General features: G+C 35.1%; 1 protein-coding gene across 10 annotated transcripts in view; it reads right to left on the minus strand.

Annotated features, from left to right (window-relative positions):
* PTPRM (protein tyrosine phosphatase receptor type M) overlaps positions 1-24,363 on the minus strand; it is a 1,039,589-nt gene that overhangs the window by 583,576 nt on the left and 431,650 nt on the right. For all 10 annotated transcript variants that reach the window (XM_043975661.1, XM_043975656.1, XM_043975655.1 and 7 more), the window contains exon 7: positions 21,144-21,437. In XM_043975661.1, the coding sequence (XP_043831596.1) occupies positions 21,144-21,437 (294 nt within the window). The remainder of the gene's footprint in view (positions 1-21,143; positions 21,438-24,363) is intronic.

The raw sequence follows: 24,363 nt of genomic DNA on the forward strand, positions 1-24,363 counted from the left end.
CATTACTAGTTCATATATGAAGACATGTTTGTTGAATTCAATTATTCTCCATGGACATGGCCCATGGCTAGAACCTAGGGTTACCTATATGCCACAATCAGATACCAGCAATGGATATTGTATCATGTTATGATCAGCATTACCAATACTGCTACTGTCAGGGGTAGGAAGAACCCTGGGATCATTTAATAATAACTAACATTTAGGTAGCATTTTTTATGGCTTGTGTCACACTTTACATTCATTGTCTCTTTTGTGCCTGACAACAACCTTGTGATATGAATGCTACAAGTACTGTTATTACCATTTTACAGATGAAGAAATTGAAGTTCAAAGGTTGCCCAGGGTCACATAGCTAGGAAGTATTAGAGGCAGCATTTGAATCCAGGTATTCCTGAAGCTGGGAGGGGGGGGGGCAGCTAGGAGGTGCAGTAGATAGATTGCCAGGCCTAGAGACAGGAAGACTCATCTTCATAGGTTAAAATCTGGCCTCAGACACTAGCTGTGTGACCCTAGGCAAGGCACTTAACCCTTTTTGCCTCAGTTTCCTCATCTGTAAAATAAGCTGGAGTAGGAAAGGGCAACCCACTCCAGTATCTTTGCCAAGAAAACCCCAAATGGGGTTGTACACAACTGAAAAACAATAACATTCCTGAAGCCCGGTTCAGCACTCTGTTCACCATGCCAAGCTGCCTCCTTTTGGAATGGAGTAGAGCTATGTGCAGGGTCTCTCAACTTCAATGCCTCCTAGAAAGAAGTCAATTAGAAAGTCCTTCTGAAGTTGTAAATGAGCTAATCTTTAGGGGTTACTGAAGAAAGGAGAAAAGTGAAGAGGTGAATCAAGGAATGACTTCTACCACAATGCAACAGCCCCATGCTTTGGCCACCTGACTCTCCTTCCAAGTTATCTCCATAGTTCCTATTCCATGCTTGGCAAGATCATGGAAACACTGAGTTTCAGTCATGAATTGTCGAATGAGAAGATGTATAAAATAATAGGAAAAAGAAAAGAAAGCTAAGATAAGAAAAGGTTTATGAGCTGGGAACGGCAAAACATGTCACCACAACACAATTTGGAAGATACAGTAACAGTTTGAGCAGATATCCAAATCAGAAGCTATGGTTCATAGTACATAAAAATATATAATTTTATGTAAGGGACAAAAATACATTCCTGTGACAGATTACAAGGGTTATAGCTTAAGTATTCAGCTGAATCTGTAAGGATTGGGGATGGAGGAAATGGGCAATATAAGGATTGGGGACAGGGTATATAAGGTATAATAGGCCTTTGTCACATAATACTTTTCTCAATACCTGGAACAGAGGTCCCTCAAGCACAAAGCCTCACTAGAAAGAAGTCAGTTAGAAAGTCCTTTTGAAACTGTAAGTAAACTAAACTTTAGGGGATACTGAATCTTTGCAATCTCAATGGGGAAGATGAGAAGAAAATAGTTTTGTTAACACCACCCAATCCACAGACCCTCCCTTTTGAGATGTGTCATTTGATAAGTGGTAAATTTTATGAGTTCTTCACACTAATTAAAAAAAAAACAACTTAAAATTGGCTATCTCAAATTTAAATAACCAATAATGAAATAATACTATACTCCTTTGTGGATACAAAGGTTCATCTGAAAGAAGTAAAGCTTTCTTAAGTCTTGATTTATAAATTACAGCCCTTTAATTCTCTCTCTAATCAAGAGAGAATGCTCTTCAAAGGCTAGCTTTCCATTTGTCAGATAGAAAAATAAAACTTTTATAATGGAAATTTAATTATAGTACAGCTCTTGCCATTTGTCATTTTACAGTCCAGCCATAATTACAATCAGGTCAGGCAGGGTACCTTTTGTCATTTAATGGCCAGTTTGTTCATCAGGTCATCCTCTTAAACTGTGCATCCTATGACTATAATGAAAGGAATTACTGAATATTACTGTTGGGCTGAGTATGGAAGGGAAAAAAAATAACACTCCTTCAAACTTCCAATGCCCTGGTAACTGACCAACAATTCAATTGTTTTCAAAATGTAATAATATATGTGTGTGTATAAAACAATTGTTAAAAGCAGCTCAAAAGTAATTACAGTAATTGCATACCTTTGAGGTGAAGTTGCTTTGAATGCATTTTTACAACACAACATACAGAGCTAACTGTCATAAGTAGTGGAAAGAACACTTCATTTATTGTACAGAATATCATTATTTAGTAATCGTGAATAGAAACTTTTCAGAAATTACACTGTAATAATCAAATTACATATAATAGCTTAAATTAAGTGGGATCTTACCCAGCTAAAGAATTATCAAGGTAAACATGAATAGTATAAAAAGGAGAGACAATATTCAAGTATTTATTTCTTTTACAATAATATTGGATGCTGCAAAGATATAAATGTTGGCTATAAAAAATGTGGCTGAAGACACAGCACCCTCTATAAAAGGAAATATGTTACTATTCAACTATTAGGGATGTTTTTGCCTGAATAGTTATATTACTCATTCTACATGGGTAATCTCATGGATGGGAGATCAGCAGCTCTGGAATGAAGGCGTTCCATTATCTTTCTGGTTTTAATAACAGGTGTAACCATATTTTGCTGTGAAATTTTCTTGTATTTTTAGTTTTAATTTCATTTACATGCATTATTCATTTTTAAAGTTTTCTATTCACTTTTAATTTATTCTAATAGGTAATGTAATTACCAGTTCTTTATATTATTAAAATTAATTTTCAGAAATTTAATACAAACAAAAGAAATATGGTTGGCTTGCTAAGTCTACAAATGTGACAGCATTTTTATAACCTTTTGTTGAAAATGTGCATTTTTTGTCATATTTCATATTTCTCTTCACTTTATGTTGGTTGTTAAGACCATAGGATTCATCTTTGTGGAATGAGCAATGGTAGTGGTAATAATAATGAGAATTAATATTTATATAGTGCTTTAAAATTTTCAAAACACTTTACTGTCCCATTCAATCCTCCCAAGAACCTTATGAAGAATGCAATATTATTATCCCCTTTTATTGATAAGGAAACTAAGGACAAGAGAGGTTAAGTGGTCTGCCCTGAATCCCACTGAGAGTAAGTATCTGAGGCAGGATTCAGACTGCTCTAAGTCACACACTCTATTTCCTATGTCACTTAGTGGCCAAAATTTGTAAGAGCTATGAAAGGTCCCAAAGCTCAACATATTCTTTCCCATTTATTGACTGAAATTCTAATCTAAATATATTTAGCCAAATATGAAATTAAGAAAATCACAGATGATTAAGGAAACAATTTTGACTATATAAAATTTCCTTGAGCAAAATAAAAATAACTACAATAAGAAAAACTAAAAGGCTAAATAAGATTATATGTAACATATATAATATATACATATATATATATATACACACACACACACACACACACACACACACATATATATGCACTTAAATGGAATTGACACAAAGGGTATATCAAATTTCCTGGTGCAATTTTAAGCTAATAAGCTTAAAACTGCACTAAGACTTTTGGGACACCCTTTACAGGAGTGGGCGGAACCAAGATGGTGTAGGACAGGCAGTGACTCCTTGGAACTTTGCCCCAAATCCCTCCAAATCCCTTCAAATAATTCCATAAAACAATTTGTTGAGAAGCGGGAACCCACAAAAAGATGGGGTGAGATCATTTTCTCACTGTGAAAAAACATTTTGAAGCAGAGGCAAGAGCAATGTAAGATGGTTATGATGATGATGAATGATTGAAGGATTGAATGATTGATTGATTTGTGGATGGATGATGATTGGATGAAGATGAGGAATGACTGAATGATGATGATGATAAAACGAATGGTACTTACTTTGCTGGGCTATTGTGAAAAAAATTCTTTGTCAGGTATAAGGCTCTATATAAATATTATCTATTACTGTTGTTGCAGTAATCAACCTCATGGGTTTATTGTAAGGAAATCGCTCTTTTAAAGTACTATATATATAGGGGCCACTAGGTGGCGCAGTGGATAAAGCACCGCCCCTGGATTCAGGAGTACCTGAGTTCAAATCCCGCCTCAGACACTTGACACTTACTGGCTGTGTGACCCTGGGCAAGTCACTTAACCCTCATTGCCCCCCCCCAAAAAAGTACTATATAAGTGTAGTTTATTATAAAAAAAAAAAGATGAACACACCAATAAGGCATTTAAAAATGTGCATCTCAAAACGTTATCCCTTCAGACTACTGTTTTGAAACCTGCTAAAATGCTGATACTTCTAGGAGTGGGTAACAGTTTAATGTGTTAACAGTCATTTACTTTATGGTGAATAACAACAAATTTTGATTGGGGGGGGCAGCTAAAGAGAATGTAGGAATACCAGTTTTCTGGGATGATATGGGAGAGAACCTACAGGGGACAAAAGATACATGTAGCTTGATAAAACCTATAATTCACTTAATTTACAAATTTGTCTCTGGCCACCCAAATCTTTATATCACAAACAAAAATTACCCACCTTTTAACAAATATAAGGACATCGTGGGAGCCTCAATTCTTTATTAATAGCAGTGACTGATATTGACATAGTTGTATATTCACTGCCTTGCTTGTCTCTGTCTCTCTGTCTCTGTCTCTGTCTCTGTCTCTCTCTCTCTCACCCCCCCCCACACACACACCCTGTGAGGTATATTTCTCAGGTATTATTATTCCCATTTTACAGAAAAGGTTGTAGTTTCACCTCATCCAACAGACTGGAAAAGATAACCAAATACATAAATACTCAACATGTGAGGTATTACAGAAAGACAGGTAAATTAGCCAACTATTAATGGATCTGGGAATTGGTTAAACTAACTTGCCTATGGTCATAAAATTCTAGCCATGTGTAATTTCCAGATTTGAACCTAGATTTTTCCCCCTGAATTCAGGGCCAGCACTCTCTTTCCTCTATCACGTTTTCTTAAATTCATATTATTATAACTGAGTTATTTTCCTTTTTGCTTATACAGGTAAAGTAGAAGCCTAAGTGTGTCATCTCTAGATCAACACTACCACAAGGAAATTGACTGGCAGCTTGAAAAACCTATCATCTTCAAGGAAACTTTTTCAGAATTCCCTGCCAATGAGTAGAAATGACTGGTTTGAATTTCATTTCTATTTAGTCCTTCTGGTGCAGATGTTAATGAGGTGTGAAATGATCCCAACTTAAACAGCTGGAGAGGGAGAGAAATAAAGGACCTAGAAAATCAGCACCTCAACAATTCAGAGCTGACTCTGTCTATCTATCTATCTATCTATCTATCTATCTATCTATCTATCTATCTATCTATCTATCTATCTATCTATCTATCTATCTCTATCACTTTTTTTTTTCTGTGCCAAATGTAGGCATAGACATGGAAGGTCATTTTCATACTCTCAGACAGACATGAGCTTTCTATTGTTTCTAAGGACATCCTCTAGTGCTTTTATTTGGGGGAGGGGCAGGGCAATGAGGGTTAAGTGACTTGCCCAGTGTCACACAGCTAGTAAGTTTCAAGTGTCTGAGTCCGGATGTTAACTCAGGCCCTCCTGAACCCAGGGCCAGTGCTTTATCCACTGAACCACCTAGCTGCCCCCTCTAATACTTTTTAAAATTTGTCTATGACGTTTTGGCATCCTGTTATGATTCATACTTTCTAGATGGTCCTTTTACTTCATGGTACAAGCTACAAACCAGACAGTACACTATACAGTAGAAAAGTTACTCCTTCTGGAGTCAGAGGATGTGACTCAATACACGTTTTATTGGGCAGACCCATAAAAACTCTTAGTTTCCTCATCTGTAAAACGAAGGGAGGTGAACAAAATGGTATTAAGTTTCCCTTTAGTTATAAATTTGTGATTCAACAAAATAGACTTCTGAAGTTAATTACTGACCATAATCACCAAAAATGTTTTTAACTAATTTTTAAGAAGTTCTTTGTATGAATTAAATTATATACATACAAACAGAAATAGGACTTCATATATATATATGTACATATATATATATTCACATACTTTTGCATGTACATTTATACATTTAGAAATTATGAATATTATGATGCTCAATAATAATAAAGTATTAATTTGAGGATAGAGTAACAAAAATGTGATAGCACTTCTAGTTATATCTTACAATCAATATAGCACTTGATTTATATGGAATTCTAGCCAGAACACTTTCAAGAATGAAGAGACGAATTTGCTAGGCTTTTATAGAGCTCAAAAAGATGTTACAAAGTTGATGGACTAACATATAAGCACTTTATTCATAGGAGAGCACTTCAGGCCTTCACTCATGTTTTATTGACTTTAATGTAGTTTCTAAATGTGACAATTAGGTTTAAGAAACTCTTTGGATCAGTATCTATTCAAAAGCACTGGGGTATATGGAGTGTTATGGATGGACTAGCACCTCTGATGGGTGTGCTGAGCCCTTTCCAAGGCTGTTCATCCATCTTTGGTTTCCACCTTCACCAACTCTCACTTGTGACTCCAAGAGGCTGCAGCATGTACAGTAGTCACACCCTGGAAAACCATCTTGGCAGTCAAGTGAAACCAGATTGAAGCTAACTAAAAAGTCTCAAACCGGTGGATGAGTTAGGGGATATCTATCCAAACTTTTGGATCTCAGGATTTATTCAAAAATTATTGAGGACCTCAAGGACTTTTGTTTATATGGATTACAGCTATCAATATTTATCACACTGGGAATTAAAACTGATAAAATTTTAAATAGTTTTTTTGGGGGGCTTTTTTTTGGTTTTTTTTGCAGGGCAATTGGGGTTAAGTGACTTGCCCAGGGTCACACAGCTAGTAAGTGTTAAGTGTCTGAGGCCGGATTTGAACTCAGGTATTCCTGAATCCAGGGCTCTATCTACTGCGCCATCTAGCTGCCCCTTAAATAGTTATTAACTCATTTAAAACCCATTATAATTTACCATAAAGTATTTTATGAAAAAAACTGTTTTTCAAAAAAAATTGTGAGGTGAGTTGTATTTTACATATTTTTGCACATCTCTTTAATGTCTAGCTTAACAGAAGATAACTAAATTCTCATTACTATAATATATTCTTTTGGTTGAAGTATGTGAAGAAAATCTATCTTCATACACGGAAATAGTTGGAAAAAGGAAGAAGTGTTTTAATAAGTTATTTACTTCTTGGCAGTATTATGAAAATATATTTTTTAACTTCTCAGATCTCATGAAAGGGCTTCTGGTGTGTGCAGACTAAACTTTGAGAACCACAGCTTTCAGGCAATGTTGTTAGTCATTTCAGTCATGTCCAACCCCTCACAACCCCATTTGGAGTTTTCTTGGCAAAGGTACTAGGTTTTTCATTTCCTTCTCTAGGTCATTTTATAGATCTGCAACTGAGGCAAAGAGGGTTAAAGGACTTGTCCAGGGTCATACAGCCAGTAAACATAAAAGACTGGATTTGAACTCAGGAAAATGAGTCTTCCTGACTCCAGACCCTATGATCTATCTACTTTGTCACCCAGCTGCCCCTGTTTTAGGCAACAGGAAGCTACTTATTGAATGAGGGAATGAGAATCAGGTTGACTGTGAGTAAGAGGGATTGGACATGAGTCAAAGAGAAGCTAATTCATAGGGTGATGCAATATTACAGAAGAGAAGCAATAAGGTCCTGGCATAAGATGGTGGTTCTATAAGTAGACAGAAAGGAAAGTACCCAAGACATTTTTGTAAAAGTAGAAACCAAGACTTTACCTCTCCTATATATTCAAAGCTATAAGTGCTAGGGGCATATATCTCATCAAATAAAATACATCTGGGAAAAAATAAATACTGCTAAGTTATTCTTATCCCTTTACTGCCATAGGATGTACTGTATTGACAGCTATCACAGCACATTATACTTTATTTTTTAAAATCCATAAAAAACAATTACCAGGTCATTAGCATGTACTTTTGAAAAGGAACTTAAAAACATCTCTTATAGAATTGTCAGACTGTTATAAAGCAAGAAGTAGAAAGCACATACTGCTGTTGGCGATTACCTTTGGGATCAGATACTGATGGGAACTGCTGAAAGATTGCTTCTAGTATAAATTACATTCTATGGATATAATCCATTACTAACTGGGGCATGGATGTTAATTAGACTCCTTTGAATTAGTAGAGAGGCAAATTCAGAAGCAGCAGAAAGTGGGGATGGCCTGTTCAAGTGTGTGAAGAATAGAAATAGAGCCTAGGATTTTAGTAACATAGGGAACCCCCAGATAAGGAAATACTCTGTATGATTGAAGGGAAATCATGTTCCCTGTGACTTAAAATGCTTAGAAAATCACCTAAAGAGCTCAGAGTTTAAATAACTTGATTAGAGTCACACAGCTACTAGGTGATTGAGCCAGGTATTCTGAGTTCCAATGCCTGCTTTCCACCCATCACACTACATGACTTCTGGCATATGTACAATGGGACATAATGTAATGCTCGGTATTTATATCTGAGGTCTAATAGGAGTAATAAAGTTTATGCCCTTTAAGCAATTATATTTGCAAAAGAATTTTATTATTTTGATGTATTCCAAATTCATTAAAAATATGTTGCCCTTTGGCAGATCTTTATGAGAATCAGGAAACTGTTCATTTTTTTTTCCTCTTGGAAATAAACTTAGATTAAAAGTAAATTATGTCCCATTCAATTAGCTCTTTTGTCTTTATTAGTTCTGAATAACAGGCACACTTAGTTATGATCCCACTTCCCCAGAGTACTTTTAGTTCAACAGTGTATGTCCAATTATACAGAGCTAACAAACTGCAGCTTTTGACTGTTTATTCCATGACTATCCACTAGTTTTCATGGAAAGGAGAGAAGTTCTGATATTGTCTTTTGAAATGACAAATATCTAGGCTTTCCACTGGAAAAAAAAAAATCTGAGTCTTCGGGTCCACTGAATTTTCCCCATAGAATATTTACAGAGACAGCATGTGACTTTTTATATAGTATAACTCAGGACAGAGATACATACCACCACCCATCTAATGTGATTTGGCATTCAAAATAAATCACAGAATCTTAGCATTGGAAGAGAACTTATTAACTTCATCTCCTTACCTGAACCACACAGAATATTAAGTGGAGCTTGAAAACAGGTTACCCTGAGAGTTACTTCATTTGGCTAACAGGAAAAAAAATTACTAATTCAAATTAATTCAATAAATTTAAAAATAATTTAAAACCTGTGTTGATGAAAGTTTAAATAACATGACATACTTTGCTCAGTGATTTAAAAATATTAGCCTGCTAGCTGATGTATTTTACTTAGGACTTAAGTTCCCAAACGACTATGCCTATGTGCAGGCAATCTGACTCCAAGTGTGTATAATTATGCCAGCCTTTCTCATTCCATGTTAAGGAAAATAAATGGGTATAAGAGAGAAATTTAAATATACCACACGTCTAAAAACTCATACTACTGAAATTGTCAGAAACTATGGCTTTTTAGGTCTAGGTTTGCTTTAAAAAATGTAAGCTAAAATACATAGGCAAAATCCAAAATTTGCAAATTAATAATAATAATAATAGTAAGAATTTACATAGTATTTACTATGTGCCAAGGACTGTGCTAAGCACTTTACAAATATCATCTCCTTTGATGCTCACAATAACCCTGGGAAACAAGTGTTATTATTAACCCCATTTTACAGATCAAGAAGCTGAGGCAAACAGAAGTTAAGTGACTAATCGAGGGTCATGAGGCTAGGAAATATTTGAGGTTGAATTTCTTCCTGACTCCAGGCCCAGAACTCTAACCACTGTGCCACCTAGATGCTCCTAATACATACATACATACATACATACATACATACATACATACATACATACATACATACAAAGTACAAATAAATACCCAAAGTTACTAAACTATATTTTTAACCAATTCATTTCCTGATATGTCACTATAAGCTCCAGGTAAGTGGGAGAATAAGTATGATAGCTGAAGATTGCTCTTTCTATATCATAGTACTAGTCCTATTTCCTTTCATATTTGTCTTTCCTGCTACCCCCAGTCAACAGCACACCTGTCAATGGAAAGTTCCCAGAGGGTTCAAATTGTCACAAAAGTCTTCCATTTTAAGACTTTTAAAAACTATGAATTCACTGAAACCTAAAGACATTGCTGCAAGTCTCCTAAGTATTTCATCGACGTCCTGAGGGAGAATCTCTACAAAATACAATTATCACAGTAATTAAAAAGTTATAATGGCTCTTCATTTAAAAGACTGATTATATTAATTCTAAGAACCAGAACTGAGAAGGGCAAAATGTCACACCGTCCCATCATTATTGCTGGCATTAGTTTGTCATCATTTTCCCTTCACATTTAGGGCCTCACCTAGAAGTAAAATCACATAGAGTTTTAAAAGCCCACCGTGAAAACTAATGCAACACATTTAACCTCATTTTTTATCAGGCTACCTACGACTTATTGGCTTAGATGATATTGGTAGTTACAAAGAGAGGATACTAGTCTAATGAAAGCTTTGACAGCACATGCCCAGAACATCTAACATAGAAGCACTATGCTTCTGGGAGAAGATAGCCTACATTCTTTTCCACCTTAGATGAGAACAGCCATTTGTGATCGGCTAAGTAGACACAATAGGGATATACTCTGTCTTTCCTGCTGTATTCAGAAAGGATGAAGGGCCAAGTTTCCCTATAGGGTAGGTGCCATGAACTGAACTGGTAAAGTGGGAAGAGTTCTCTTTTCTCGCTCTTCCCTTTTACTCTATGATCCCAAGAAATGGGCTTGGGGTTGGGTTTTTGTTTTTTTGGGTGGTTCATTTGTTTGAAGACCAGAATTCCAGGCTAGGTGCTGAAGCCAGTCAATCCACCAGGGAAACCCTGAGAAGGCAGGGTGCCTGGGATTCAAACACACAGAAGGGCTATGGACTTCACATTTGGGACTGTGCTATATAGAAGTAAAATAAGCTGTGAATTTAATACTCTCCCCCACTTTAGAGTTGTGTGTGTGTAGTTTGAAGCAAATATTATTTTGTCAAAGCTAATCAGACTGAAGGTTAAATGGGACTGACTTTTAAGGATTACTGGCCTACAATTAGGAGAACATGATCTTTGGGGGCTGGAACAACTAAGGTGGTAGTTATATGAGTAAAGAGAAGGTAAGGTATGTTGGAGCTATAGAAAAAGCAGAATCTAACAGCCAATTGAATAAGTGGGATGATAGAGAATGAGAAGGTAAGAATGATGCTGAAGTTAAAAGCCTGGGAGATTTGTGTAAGTTTTATAACATGCATAATGATTAGTTCAGTAGCATGTGTGTGTCTGTATATGTATACCTATATAGTGATTGTAAGGATTGGAATGATGCCAACTACTGGAGACATACTATAGGAAAGCTCCACCATGAGGAGAAGGCACCTGAAGGCAAGACATGTGGGTTTTCTTTGGTGTCAGGAAGTGACATTTGCTTGTGGGAGGAAGAGGGGGAGAGACTGGTGCTCTCATTCTCTTTCCTGAGGACTCTTGTGGAGAACAGAGCTAAAAATGGACTCTCCTTTTGATAGATAGATGAATAAAGAAATAGATGTTTGATATGAAAAAGAGGCCAGCAAGTACATAACTTTAATGATCCCAAACTATTCACTGCTAGAAAAGTTCCATCTGAGGCAGCTAGATGGCGAAGTGGATAGAGAACCGGCCCTGGAGTCAGGAGTACCTGAGTTCAAATCTGGCCTCAGACACTTAACACTTACTAGCTGTGTGACCCTGGGCAAGTCACTTAACCCCAATTGCCTCACTAAAAAAAAAAAAAAAAAAAGAAAGAAAAAAAAGTTCCATCTCATTGGTGTGCTAAATGAATTTAAATTGAACACTAAGTTCTAAGTGAAATTAATATTAAATGGAAATGTTTATGGTAAATATAAATAGAAGGCATCGTATTGCCAAGAATGTCAATAACATGATTTGCATGTGATAAATTGTTTAAAATAGCAAATAATAATAAATAAGTAAATGAATTATTAAAAATAAATAAATAAAAATAATAACTAGTGACTTGCCCAGGGTCACATAGCTAGTAAGTGTCTGAGCACATTGAACTCAGGTCTTCCTGACTCCAGAGCCAGCTCTGTATCCACTATCCTCACTTTACAAAGAAAGAATTTGAGGATTAAGTTCCCTCTGAGATTACTTCACATTTACACTATGTATTTTGCATGTTAATAGTTGTTCACATGTTTTCTTCCTCATTAGAAAGTGAGCTTCTTAACAGCAGGGACCACACTTTTCCCTTTGTATTACCAGGTACTTAGCACAATGCTTAGAACTTAAAAGATATTGAATAAATGTGTGATGATGATGATGCTGCTGCTGCTGATGACACCAATCCCAAAGTTCTAGAGATAGTTAAGGAGCAGCAAGACTAAGGCTAGGAGCAGAAGTACACTGGTAAATGTCTCCAAAAAAAATGTCCTCTCAACACATTTTTTTTTTCCAGGGCAATGAGGGTTTAGTGACTTGCCCAAGGTCACACAGCTAGGAAGTGTCAAGTGTCTGAGGCCGGAATTGAACTCAGGTCCTACTGAATCTAGGGCTGGTGCTTTATCCACTGTGCCACCTAGCTGCCCTCTTAACACACTTTTAAGGTTAATTTATCTTATTAACATTTTCTCAAGTGACAAAGCCAAGATGGCAAAGTGGAGGAAGTTTTACAGATAAGATCTGTCAACATTCTCCTTCAAACAGCTTTAAAATAATGCCTCAAATTGAATTCTGGAGTGATTGAGCCAAAAAAGGGGGAGGGAAGACATTTTCTAGCTGAAGACAACCTAGAAGATCAGAAGGAGAGGTTTCTGACACTGGTGCTAGCATGGAGTACATGTGGTAGGAACACCAATCATTAACCCTAGAGGTGACCATGACATCAGAAATAGTTCTGGGAGCTCTGAGCCCAGATTAGACAAATAGTCAGAAAGATATTATGAGGAAACACCTGTGCTAGCTCTTGAGCACAGGACTGATAAGTGTTTGGCAACTCCATTGCCCATACCTACTTTCAGGTCACATTTCCATTATGGAGAAGTTACAAGGGACCAGTATCCCTGCTGAGCTTTAGCTCTTGAAACTGCAAGATATCAGAGGTTATTCATGGGTAAGTTCCAGAGCACAGACCAGGACAGCAGTGACCACACCTCTCTTTTGATTATATAACCTTAGAAGCACTCAAAACTTCCCAACTACTAGAATCAGCTCTAAAAAGAGCAGGACCAAAAAAAAAAAAAAAAAGCCTGAAGCTTGCAGCAATGTTCCCCTTGGCTCCTAGGGGAACAGAACCCAACTTTGACATAGAGTTCAGTCAAAAAATTAGCTGGACAAGCAACAAAAACATATTTCTTACTATAAAAACTACTTTGACTATAGAGAAGATCAAGATATAAATTCAGAAGAAGACAATGATATGAAAAGAGCTACAAGCAAAACCTCAAAGGAAAAAAAATGCAAATTAGACACAAGCCCAACAAGAATTCCTGAAAGGGCTAAAGACAGACTAAAATTTATTTTAAAAATCAAATAAGAATGGTTGAGGAAAACTGGGGAAGGAAATGAGAATGATACAAGAAAATTATGAAAAGAAAATTAACAGCTTGCTAAAAGTCATACAAAAATAGAAGAAAATAAGAAAATAAGACCTTAAAAACAGAATTAGCCAAATAGTAAAAAGTACAAAGCCTAATTGAAGAAAATAATTCCTTAAAAATCAGAATTTGGCAAGTGGAAACTAATAACTATATGAGACATCAAAAACACCTAACAAATCAAAAAATCTAAAAAACTGAAAAATAGAAGAAAATGTGAAATATTTCATCAGAAAAACAACTGACCTGGAAAATAAACTGAGGAAAGATAATTGAAGAATTACTGGACTGCCTGAAAGCCGTGACCAAAAAAAAAAATAATAACTAAGACATCACATTTCAAGAATTCATAAAGGAAAACTGCTCCAATTTCTTAGAACCAGAGGGTAAAATGAAATTGAAAGAATCTACCAATTACCTCCTTAAAGAGATCCCAAAATGAAAACTCCCAGGAATATTAAGTCAAATTCCAGAGCTCCTAGGTAAAAGAGAAAAAAGCCAGAAAAAAACCAAACTGTGGAGCTACACTCGTGATCACACAAGATTTAGCACCTCCCAGTTTAAAGAAGTGGAGGGCTTGGGATATGGCATCTTTGAAGTCAAAAGAGTTAGGATAACAAGCAAGAATAACAAATCCAGCAAAACTGAGTATAATCCTTCAAGGTAAAAAAAAAATAGGATACTTAATGAAATAGAGGATTTTCAAGCATTCCTAATGAAAAGATTAGAAATTAATAGAAATTTCAAGACTCAAGAGAAGCATAAACATGCTTCAAGAGAAGCAATGAAAATAAGGAAATCAACAGGTTAAACTGTACATTCCTATATAGGAATATGATATATGTAACTCCTAAGAACTTCATCATTATTTGGTCAATTAGAAGGAGTCTACATAGACAGTGGATACAGGCATGAGTCAACTATGTTGAGGTGATCTAAAAAAAATGAAGGGGTGGGAAACAGAGATGCACTGGAAGAAGAGGGAAGAGAAGAAGAATGGGGAAGATTTTCTCATATAAAAGAGGTAAACAATGAAGTCCTTTTACAGAAGAGGGGAAAATGAGTGGGGGAGGCAACACAAACTCACTTTCTTGTGAACTGGTTTAAAGAGGGAAGGATGGATGGATGGATAGCTGGACAGACAGATACAAAAGTGGGGGAAGATTATTAAGGCAGGCAGTGGTTGGAAGCAAAATGGACCTTTGAGGAGGGAAAGCGCAAAATGACAGAGAGACAAAGATAAAGAGAAGAAAATAGGATGGGGAAAAGGCAGAAATATTAAATGCATCCTTTTCAGAGAATAATGAAATTGAAATTATATTTCAATTATATAAAGGGCTATGGAAGCACAGAGTAAAAATTAATTGGAAACTAAGTAATCTAATACTCCAGAATGAGTATACTAAAGGACAAATAATAGAAAAGTCACTAATTTCATTAAAGATAATGACAACAAGAAGACAACATACCAAAATCAATAAATCCAGCCCTAATTTATATATTTTGCCAATTTCTAGAGTGTGAATGTTCGCACTGAAATTTAAACAATCATTTCTTAAGCTGTTTTGAGCTGGCTGTAGCACACTCCTGACTGGAATCCATTTTTTATTCCCCTGAACACAATCTTGAATCAGTCTCCTGATTAACAATATTTCTTCCCAGAGTCTTCAAATTTCGAACAGAAAATTATCCATTAAGTATTAAAATAATTTACATTCAAAAGAAATTGGAGTAACTCTAATAAGAATACATTATCCAACCTTCAATGGTTTTCAAACATAAATTTTGGCACATTCCCTAAAGCCAGAAGCAAGCTTACTAAAACACCAGAATTTTAAGTGAATAATGGAAACAATTTGTTCTTCTTTTCACAACTACAAATGGGTAAAATAAAATAAATTTCACTAAAATGAATCTTTGCCTTGGTGTCCCCCATGCTTGGAATGCCCTTCCTCCTCATTTCTGCCTAATAGTTTCCTTGGCTTTTTGCATGTTGCAACTAAAATCCTACCTTCTAGAGGAAGCCTTTCCCAGCCCTTCTTAATTCTATTGCATTCCTTTTCGTAATAATTTCCTAATTTCCCTACATATAGCTTGTTTGTAAATATTTATTTGCTTCTAGTCATCCCTATTAGATTCTGAAATTCTTGAGGACAGGGAATGTCTTTTGTCTCTTTTTGTATCCCCAGTGCTTAGCACGGTACCTAACACATAGAAGATATTTGATAAATATTTATTGACTGATAATATCACTTGGGAATATAAAGAAGTTAATCTCCAACACTGAATTTAATTCTGGCCAACATAAAACATTGGTCTGCAAGTTTTTTAAACCTAGCAAGAATGTAATCTTACAATTCATAACAGCCCATGATGGAATTCTGGGTATTCTAAGATCAATATCTGTAGGAAACAAAATGTCCAAAATTTCAGAAAAAAAGCAAGTATAATTCCATGACTAAAGACACTTAAAAAACACAATGGCTCAAGAAGAAACACAGACTCTGCCGTAAAATAAGATATTTGAGCCACATAATCACATTATCTCAGTGAAGAGAAATACTGCTTCTAAGGAAATAAAGAAACATTACTGATGAACTCAGTAGACTTTAAAGAGACAAGCAAAATTGCAAAATGGAGAATATATGCAAAGAAAAATATGAAAAATAGCGCAGATTTACAAGAATAGATTCAAGAAGGCTATAAGGAGTTGGGCTTTTATTTTTTAAAAATTGACCTGCAACAATAAAAAGGTTTTTAAATCTGTGGTTGGAGCAAGATGAATAAAAGAAGAGGCACAGTTCTTGAGATTGTCAAATGCTAACAAATGACATAAAAATAAGAAAATTCAACTATTATCTTGGTTCTTATCATTTCTCTTTGAGGAGAACACTTTTGAATTACTTTTTTTTTCAATTAACAAATATTATTTTTTTCTTCCCCAGGGAGTGGGGAAGAAGAAACAAAACTCTTGTAGCAAACATGCAAGATAAATTCCCATGTTGGTCATGTATCAAACTGTGTTTGATTCTGCATACTTAGTCCAACACCTCTCAGACTGAAGAGTGAGTAGTACTCTTCATCATTTATCTTTGAAGTTGATTTAAAAAAAGGGAAAATGACAAATCCTGAAGTGGCTGTGCAAAAATGGGCACATTTATGTACTGTTGGAATGAGAATAATTTTCAAACTGAGAAGTTTCAAAGAAATGGTTAAGAAAAAACTGAAGTCAATGATATTAAGGAGTAATAAAAGATGATTTAATTGCTTGAGATTAGCTCAAGGTTTTAGATCCGGAAAAATCTCATTCCAGGGTACTAACAGACCTTGAATATGTGACCACAAAAACAATATTAGTAATCTTTAATGATGAACAGAATTAGTGAAGAAGACCCAAGATCCTGTTTTCTAAAAAAGGGAAAAGGCAGATTTTAGAAATTGAAAACTACTCATTTTTATGTATCTATGAAAAGAAAAAAGTGTCACATCATCACCTCAGCTTTTCAAGTCACAGTTTTGAGAGGCAGTCTAAGAATTGATTAGATGTGATGACAAGTCTATGCAATCAATGTTCCTTGTATAGTATATTTTAAATTTCAAGAGGAGGCTTGTGCCATATATCTATTTTGACAAGTCTGTATACATGGAAAAAGTTTGTGTTTGTGGTTACCTCATGGAATGAACACAGAGATTCCCACATATTGATAAACTGATATCTATTTATTTTCTTGTCACTTTTTAATTTTATGCCATCTTCTTTTTCCAACATATCCCTCTCCCTTTCCAGAGAGCTAATCCTTTTGATAAACAATGAGGAAAAAAGAACAGTTCAACCAAACTAACCAACATGCCAACCTAATCTGACATTGTATACAATGTTTCATAGATATGGCCTCACCTCTTCTCAACTATAAGAAGTATTTTTGTCATATCCTTTCTTTGGAACTTGTTTGGTTATTAAAATTTCCCAGTATGCAGTTGCAAACTTTTGTTGTTATTCTTTCTGGTTAAATTTTTTGTAGTTACTTTGTATTAGCTTCCTGATACATATTATTTTCCTGGTAAGTTTGTATCAGTTCATATCTTCATTTTTTGCATTTTAATATTCATTGTTTCTTATAGAACAGTAACATTGCATTACATTCCTACACCAGAATTTTTTTAGCCATTCCCCAATTAATTGGCATTTATTTTGTTTCCAGATCCTTGCCCCTACAAAAAGGGCTACTGTAATATTTTGGCATATATGAGGAATTCTTTTCCATATTGACTTCCTTGAGAGACATTCAGCTGAGACAAGACTGCCAATATCTGTGTTGGTTTTGGTTCTCTCTCTAAAGTGATCTAAATATTGTCCTCATTTGGCTTCATTTCCTTATCTCTCCCTGACAACTTTCTTACAATGACCATGACCTTTGACAAAGCCTTTATTTTTTCATCCTCAATACCTGTACAAATCACAAGGATAAGACAATCTTTTTTCCTATAAATACTATCAATTATGAAAAAATACAATGTGAAATACTACTATTTTACTACTAGATTGGTTGACATCAGACTTTTTTTTTGCGGGACAATGGGGGTTAAATGACTTCCCCAGGGTCACACAGCTAGTAAGTGTCAAGTGTCAGGTGTCTGAGGCCAGATTTGAACTCAGGTACTCCTGAATCCAGGGCCAGTGCTTTATCCACTATGCCACCTAGCTGCACCGCCAGACATAATATTTTAACATATATACACCATCTACAAGTAAAGATGAATTCAAAATCAACCTTTCACTCTCTATAATTTCTTCTTGATTTATTTAAAAGCAAACTGTTGAGCTATTATAAAGAATGTTTGTTTTGTCTCTTTAAAGGTTGCATTCTCAGCAGCTACATTACAATATGGGAAAATGTTATGAAATTCTTTATGAATGTTGAATGTTTATCAATCATTTGCATAGTGCCTACCTCAGGAGTTAAGATAAGAGATATAAAACCAGGAGAAGAGTGGGGAGAAATCAAAGAAAAGGAAATAGTGCATTTGAAACCACTGAACTGTCCATGAATACAAAAGATTATGAATATAACATATTAGTAGACTACAGTAGGAGGCATAACTTCTAAGTCTAGGAAGTTGCATAAGATTGAATTTTGCAAGAATATTAATAGGCAAGAGTGCAGGAGGAGAAAGATAACAAGGATACTGAAAGCTATCATCCCTATGTCATAGGAGAATCATTTGAAGCAACAAGGGATGTTTAGCCTAAAGAGAAGACACCTGTAGAACAAGATGGCTGCTTTGAGTATTTGAAAAGCTGTCGTGTAGATATTTGTTTCATTCTGCTTAGTCCCAGAGGACAGATTTTAAAGCAATAAGTAAAAATTGTAACAATAATTGTTTTACAAAAACTTCTTTTTGGGGGGCAGCTAGGTGGCATAGTGGATTCGGGAGGACCTGAGCTAAAATCCAGTCTCAGACACTTGACACTAACTAGCTGTGTGAATTTGGGCAAGTCACTTAATCCTCATTGCACTCCCCCCTCCCCCCAAATAAAGTCATTGTCAGGAGGATCAAATGACTTAATAAATAAATTTATATATATAAAGAAATCTTTTTGATTACAACAATCCAAAAGTAGGATGAATTACCTCAAGAGATAGTAGGGTTCCCTTTACTAGAGGTCTGCAATTAAGTTTGAAATTTCTATTTGCCAGGTGTATTAGTGATGGCATTCTGGTTCTTCTATGGTTGCAATTAAATGGCTCCTGAGGTCCCTGCTAAGGCTGATATTCTGTGATTGTACCTGTCATCTACTAAACTTTGAATGTCAGCTACTATTTGCTAATGTGGGATGTAACAAAATATCTCTAAATATATCATAAAACTCCTCAAAATAATCATAAGATTACATACTATGACCTGAATCAATCTGGATTTTTCCAAAGCACAGATCCCACAGAACTTTCCAGAGGTAGATTTAGTTATAATGAAATCAAAGGCAATGATCTGCTTCCAACATTTCTGCCCAAAGTTCAGGAATCATTGTACTTCATACTGGGAGACATGAGTAAAGTAGGGAGAAAGAGAAAAGGTTTCCGAAACTCCATTTCAGTTGAGGATCATTTGAAAGTGGACAAGCTACAAATACTTGAACAATGGTCCTTATTCCAGTCCTAAATAAATGCTAAAAGTAAATGGCCAAGGGTAGGAGGGATTGTATCATGGCAGAATATGTCTGATGACTGCTAAAACAGTTTAACCACAGAATTTAAGGTTATTCATCCACAAAAGAAGATATAGGTACATTTCCCCATGGATTCACACCAATTATCCTACAGTATTAAAGAGATCTTTGTGAAATCTATGTCTTTTGAGTTATTGGACAATCTGTTCTCCAAATCCAGAAAGAAAAAAAGATCAATTACAAATTGTATTACTTTTAAAAAAGATTTTTCTTTTCCCTCTCTTAACATTAATGAAAAATTGTCTTCTAGAAAAATACACAATAGAATTTATGTTTTAAAATTATTTTCATTACTATTATTTTAATAAAGCATCCATAACAAAAGAGTGACTTAATAATACTCAGGTAGTAAAAAGGGAATATTTAAACTTTTCTGTCTAAAGCATCTAATTTATCTTTTGTTTCTGAAACTCATAGGGCCCATGTGACTGTATCTCTCAAAGTATGAGTTAAGTTTTACAATCAATTCATAAACATTTCTTTTACCAAATTAAACCCACATATTTGTAATGAAATGTCAATATGACATTACAATGTCCTATTATTATATTATGCCTCTTCTTCCTACAGTAAAGTATTATCTTCATAAGAATGTTCTTCTCATGCACGCTTGTTTCTGTGTGTAGATTTTTTTGTTTGTTTTAATACAATTTTACGTGCATTTATTTTCCTCTTTCACCTGCTATTTTGAGTTCTGAGATGGATAAAACCCAGTGAAGCATAGTCATCTATACCTTTACATTTGAAGAAATGATATCTTTACACAGTCCACAAATCACCTCTATTTGACAAATAGGTCCAATGCCAATGGCAAGTGGTCCCTCATCAATAATGATGAACATTAAAAGGTTATCCATTCCTTCATAGTCCAAGGGATTTGGGGGGGGGCATCAAATGAGAACTTTAAACTGTAAAGGTTAAACTAATAGAACAAGAAAAAAGAAATCTGACCTCCTGTGATTGGTGTTTTATTTTTTGGGTTGGGGGGGGCATTGTTTTGTTTCCTTTTGTTTCTGATTAAAAAAAAAAGTAGATAGGTATTTCTACAAACCTGACGAGAGAGGTCTGCTCTATGAAACCTGTGCTGTACTATATGATAACCACTATATACAATACATTGAGACACTGAGATTCATTGTTACAGTCTACAAGAGGCAGTTTGAGACCTATGCCACAGTTCCAACTGGTGGAAACATAAATCATATAACAAATACCTAGTCCACAGAACACAAGAGAATGAAGTCAAAGGAAGTTTGCCCTGTCATTTGGTAACTCACCAGCACACTTGGTTCTTGTTCTTAGAGCTGGTCCAGGGGATCCAGTTCCTCCTTCCCCTGGTCTGGTGAGTAATACACTAATCTCATATTCAGTATCAGGATCCAGGTGACCAATTTTATAACTTGGTGAATCTACTGGCTGCCTGTCATTCCAGCTTCCACTCGCTGTGCAGTACTCCACCTCTCGTCCAATAATGGGTCCATCCCCATTGATTGAGTTGGCATTCAGTTGTATCCACAAATAAGTTGCTCCCACAGACGCAAGCTGAGGTGGGGCAATGGGAACAGGTGGTTCTGAAACATCAAACCAGAAAGGCATTTTTCAACTAAAAAGAAATCTTCATTTTCAAAAACAAACAAAAAAACATGTTTAAGACTTAAAACAATTTTCTTAAATATATTAAAATATAATTTCAAAATGAACTTTTAAATAAAGACTTCTATTCAAGTTAACTTTAAAAAGTTTTTAATCACTGCTGAAATCTTGGGATTTTACAAATTTTGAGACCTTCAGTTTCTTACCAAAAATTCCAACTAGTGTAGTCACCAATCTATTTATGAAGCTTAAGTCATTCTATTCAGATCCCTATAGAGAAATCAAAACTGCCTTTCTCACACTAGGTAAGTTGTAAATGCAGTTCAAAAATGCAAGTCTACTTCCCCTCAAGTCATCATCATTTGAAAACATTTTGAAAATATCTAGAAAATGCTCCACTCTTCCTAGTTATGTGGAATTGCCTCATATTTCTATTCCCACAATAAAACTATTTTAGCATATAGCAGAAAGTAGTAAATTGTTTCTAACAGGTTCCCATGATGATTCCTCTACTTTTTTTTCTTTTTAAAATATACTTTATTTTTCTCCAATTACATGTTAAAACAAATGTTTTAACATTTGTTTCAGTTTTTTTAAGTTTTGAGTTCCAATTTCTATCCATCTCTCCTTCCTTCCCCTTTTTATTCTCCCTGAGATGATAAGCAATTAGATATAGACAACACATGTACAATTACGTAAAATCTTTTCATATTAGTTATTATGTAAAAGAAGACTCAAATTTAAAAAAGAAATAATGAAAGAAAGGAAGTGAAAAATAGCATGCTTCAGTCTGTATGCAAACAATATCAGTTCTTTCTTTGAAGGTGGATTGGTATGTTTTATCATTAGTCCTTTGTGATTGTCTTGGATTGTTGAATTGCTGAGAGTAGCTAAGTCACTAATGGCTCTCCATCATATACTATTGCTGTTACTGTGTACAATGTTCTGGTTCTGTTCTTTTCACTTTGCATCATTTCATGTAAATCTTTCCAGGTTTTTCTGAAATCATCCTGCTTGTCATTTCTTATAGTAAAATAATATTCCATCACAGTATATACCACAGCTTGTTTTGCCATTCCCCAACTGATGGGCATCTCTTTAATTTCTAATTCTTAGCCATCAGAAAAAGAGCTGTAATACATGTTTTTGTACAAATAGGTCTTTTTCCCTTTTTACATCTTTGGGATATAAACCTATATAAGTCAGTGGTATTGCTGGATCAAAAGGCATGAACAGTTTTATATCCCTCTGTGCATATTTCTGAATTGTTTTCTAAAATGGTTTGATCAGTTCACAACTCCACCAACAGTGGATTAGCATCATAGTTTTCCCACATCCCCTCCAACACCCATAAATTTTCCTTTTTTATTATATTAGACACTTTGATAGGTGTGGAGTGGCACCTTAGAATTGTTTTAATTTGCATTTCTTTGATCAATAGTGATCTGGATAATTTTTTTTCTATAATGATAGGTAGCTTTAATTTCTTTGTCTGAAAACTGCCTGTTCATATCCTTTGACCATTTATGATTTCTGTATTTTAAGCTTAGGTTTGTAGAGTCTGAATCTGAATAGAAAACCGCATTGATCTTGGTAAAGGAAGATACAGCAATGGGATTGGTTAACAACAATAATACCCCTCCCCTTATATTTTGGCAGAACTTAAAGCTTACAAAGCATTTTTGCAGGAATCATCCTATCTGATCATCCTGACAACTGGGACACAAAGCCTTTCTAAAGGAATACATATCCCAGGGTTCTCCTAGTTGAAACTTGAATAAACTAATGAGAACATTCTTCATACTATATGAATGTCTTCTGCATGGGTTCAAAAATCTTTCCCCGCCTAATTATCTGGAAAGGACAGTACATAAGTCAGTGCTACTTGAATGGTTACTCAAATCCAAAGATAAACTTCTCCTCAGTGGCTGGAATCTATAGAGTTAACAGTATCATGAAAAGAAATCAAGATAGGTAATAGCTATGAGAAGTGATATTATATAATTCCTAGTGTCAGAAAAAAATATACAACTAGGTGATGATTCAAGTGGGCCCCCTTAAGTAGTTTGGGCTTTTGGTCTATTTCTCACCTCCCTCCTTTCCAATCCCTTCCCCCATAAATCCTGAGAGATCAAGCTGAAAAAGTAAGGAATGGTATATTTTAGCACATTAAGGAAACAACAAAAAGCATTTTCCATTGTTTTGTTTTATTGGGGATGGGGAGGCAGGGGATACATCAGAGTGACATTTTTAATGTTGAGGAAAAACCTCATTAGACATCAAAGTCAAAATATGGTACTATAAATGCTGGTCTCACCTTCTGAAGATTAGGAATTTACTGTAAGATTGTCAAAATTATAATTTCCACAGTTTATAAAATAAAGCCTTGTGTGGAAACTGTTCATATCTTTAAACAGTTCTGACTTAACTCAAAAATGATTTAGCATCAATTTAAATCATTAGACTGTTTCTTGAACCAAGACAGGAAATGGAACTTTTATAGAGCATCCTAAGGCATTTATGTAGCCATACTGAAAGAACAGTTAATTACTTTCAACTTGCAAAGGCTAGCAAGGCCTCCTGAAATACCATTCAAAATGCAACTCTAGCATAAGGTCATAAGGGTTAGTGATTGCAGGGATTCCCTTTATACCTTACAAGTATCTAAAATAGACTTGACTATTTCTTCATTGTCCCACAAGGACTATTCTCTGTTCTTCTCCCATTGAGGTATGGTCCAAATAGGTTACATCAGATGTGAGATCAGAATAAGGATTAGATATACTGAAGTTGAGTATCCAAAGGGACCTAAGATAGGAGAGGTTAGAACCAGCACAAAAATAAAGCCAGTGTTTACATTGTGAGCTAATTCTTCCAAAATCCTGAATAAATGCAAATCTCATA

The sequence above is a fragment of the Dromiciops gliroides genome, chromosome 1 (assembly GCF_019393635.1).
Source record: "Dromiciops gliroides isolate mDroGli1 chromosome 1, mDroGli1.pri, whole genome shotgun sequence".
NCBI classification, from domain to species: domain Eukaryota; kingdom Metazoa; phylum Chordata; class Mammalia; order Microbiotheria; family Microbiotheriidae; genus Dromiciops; species Dromiciops gliroides.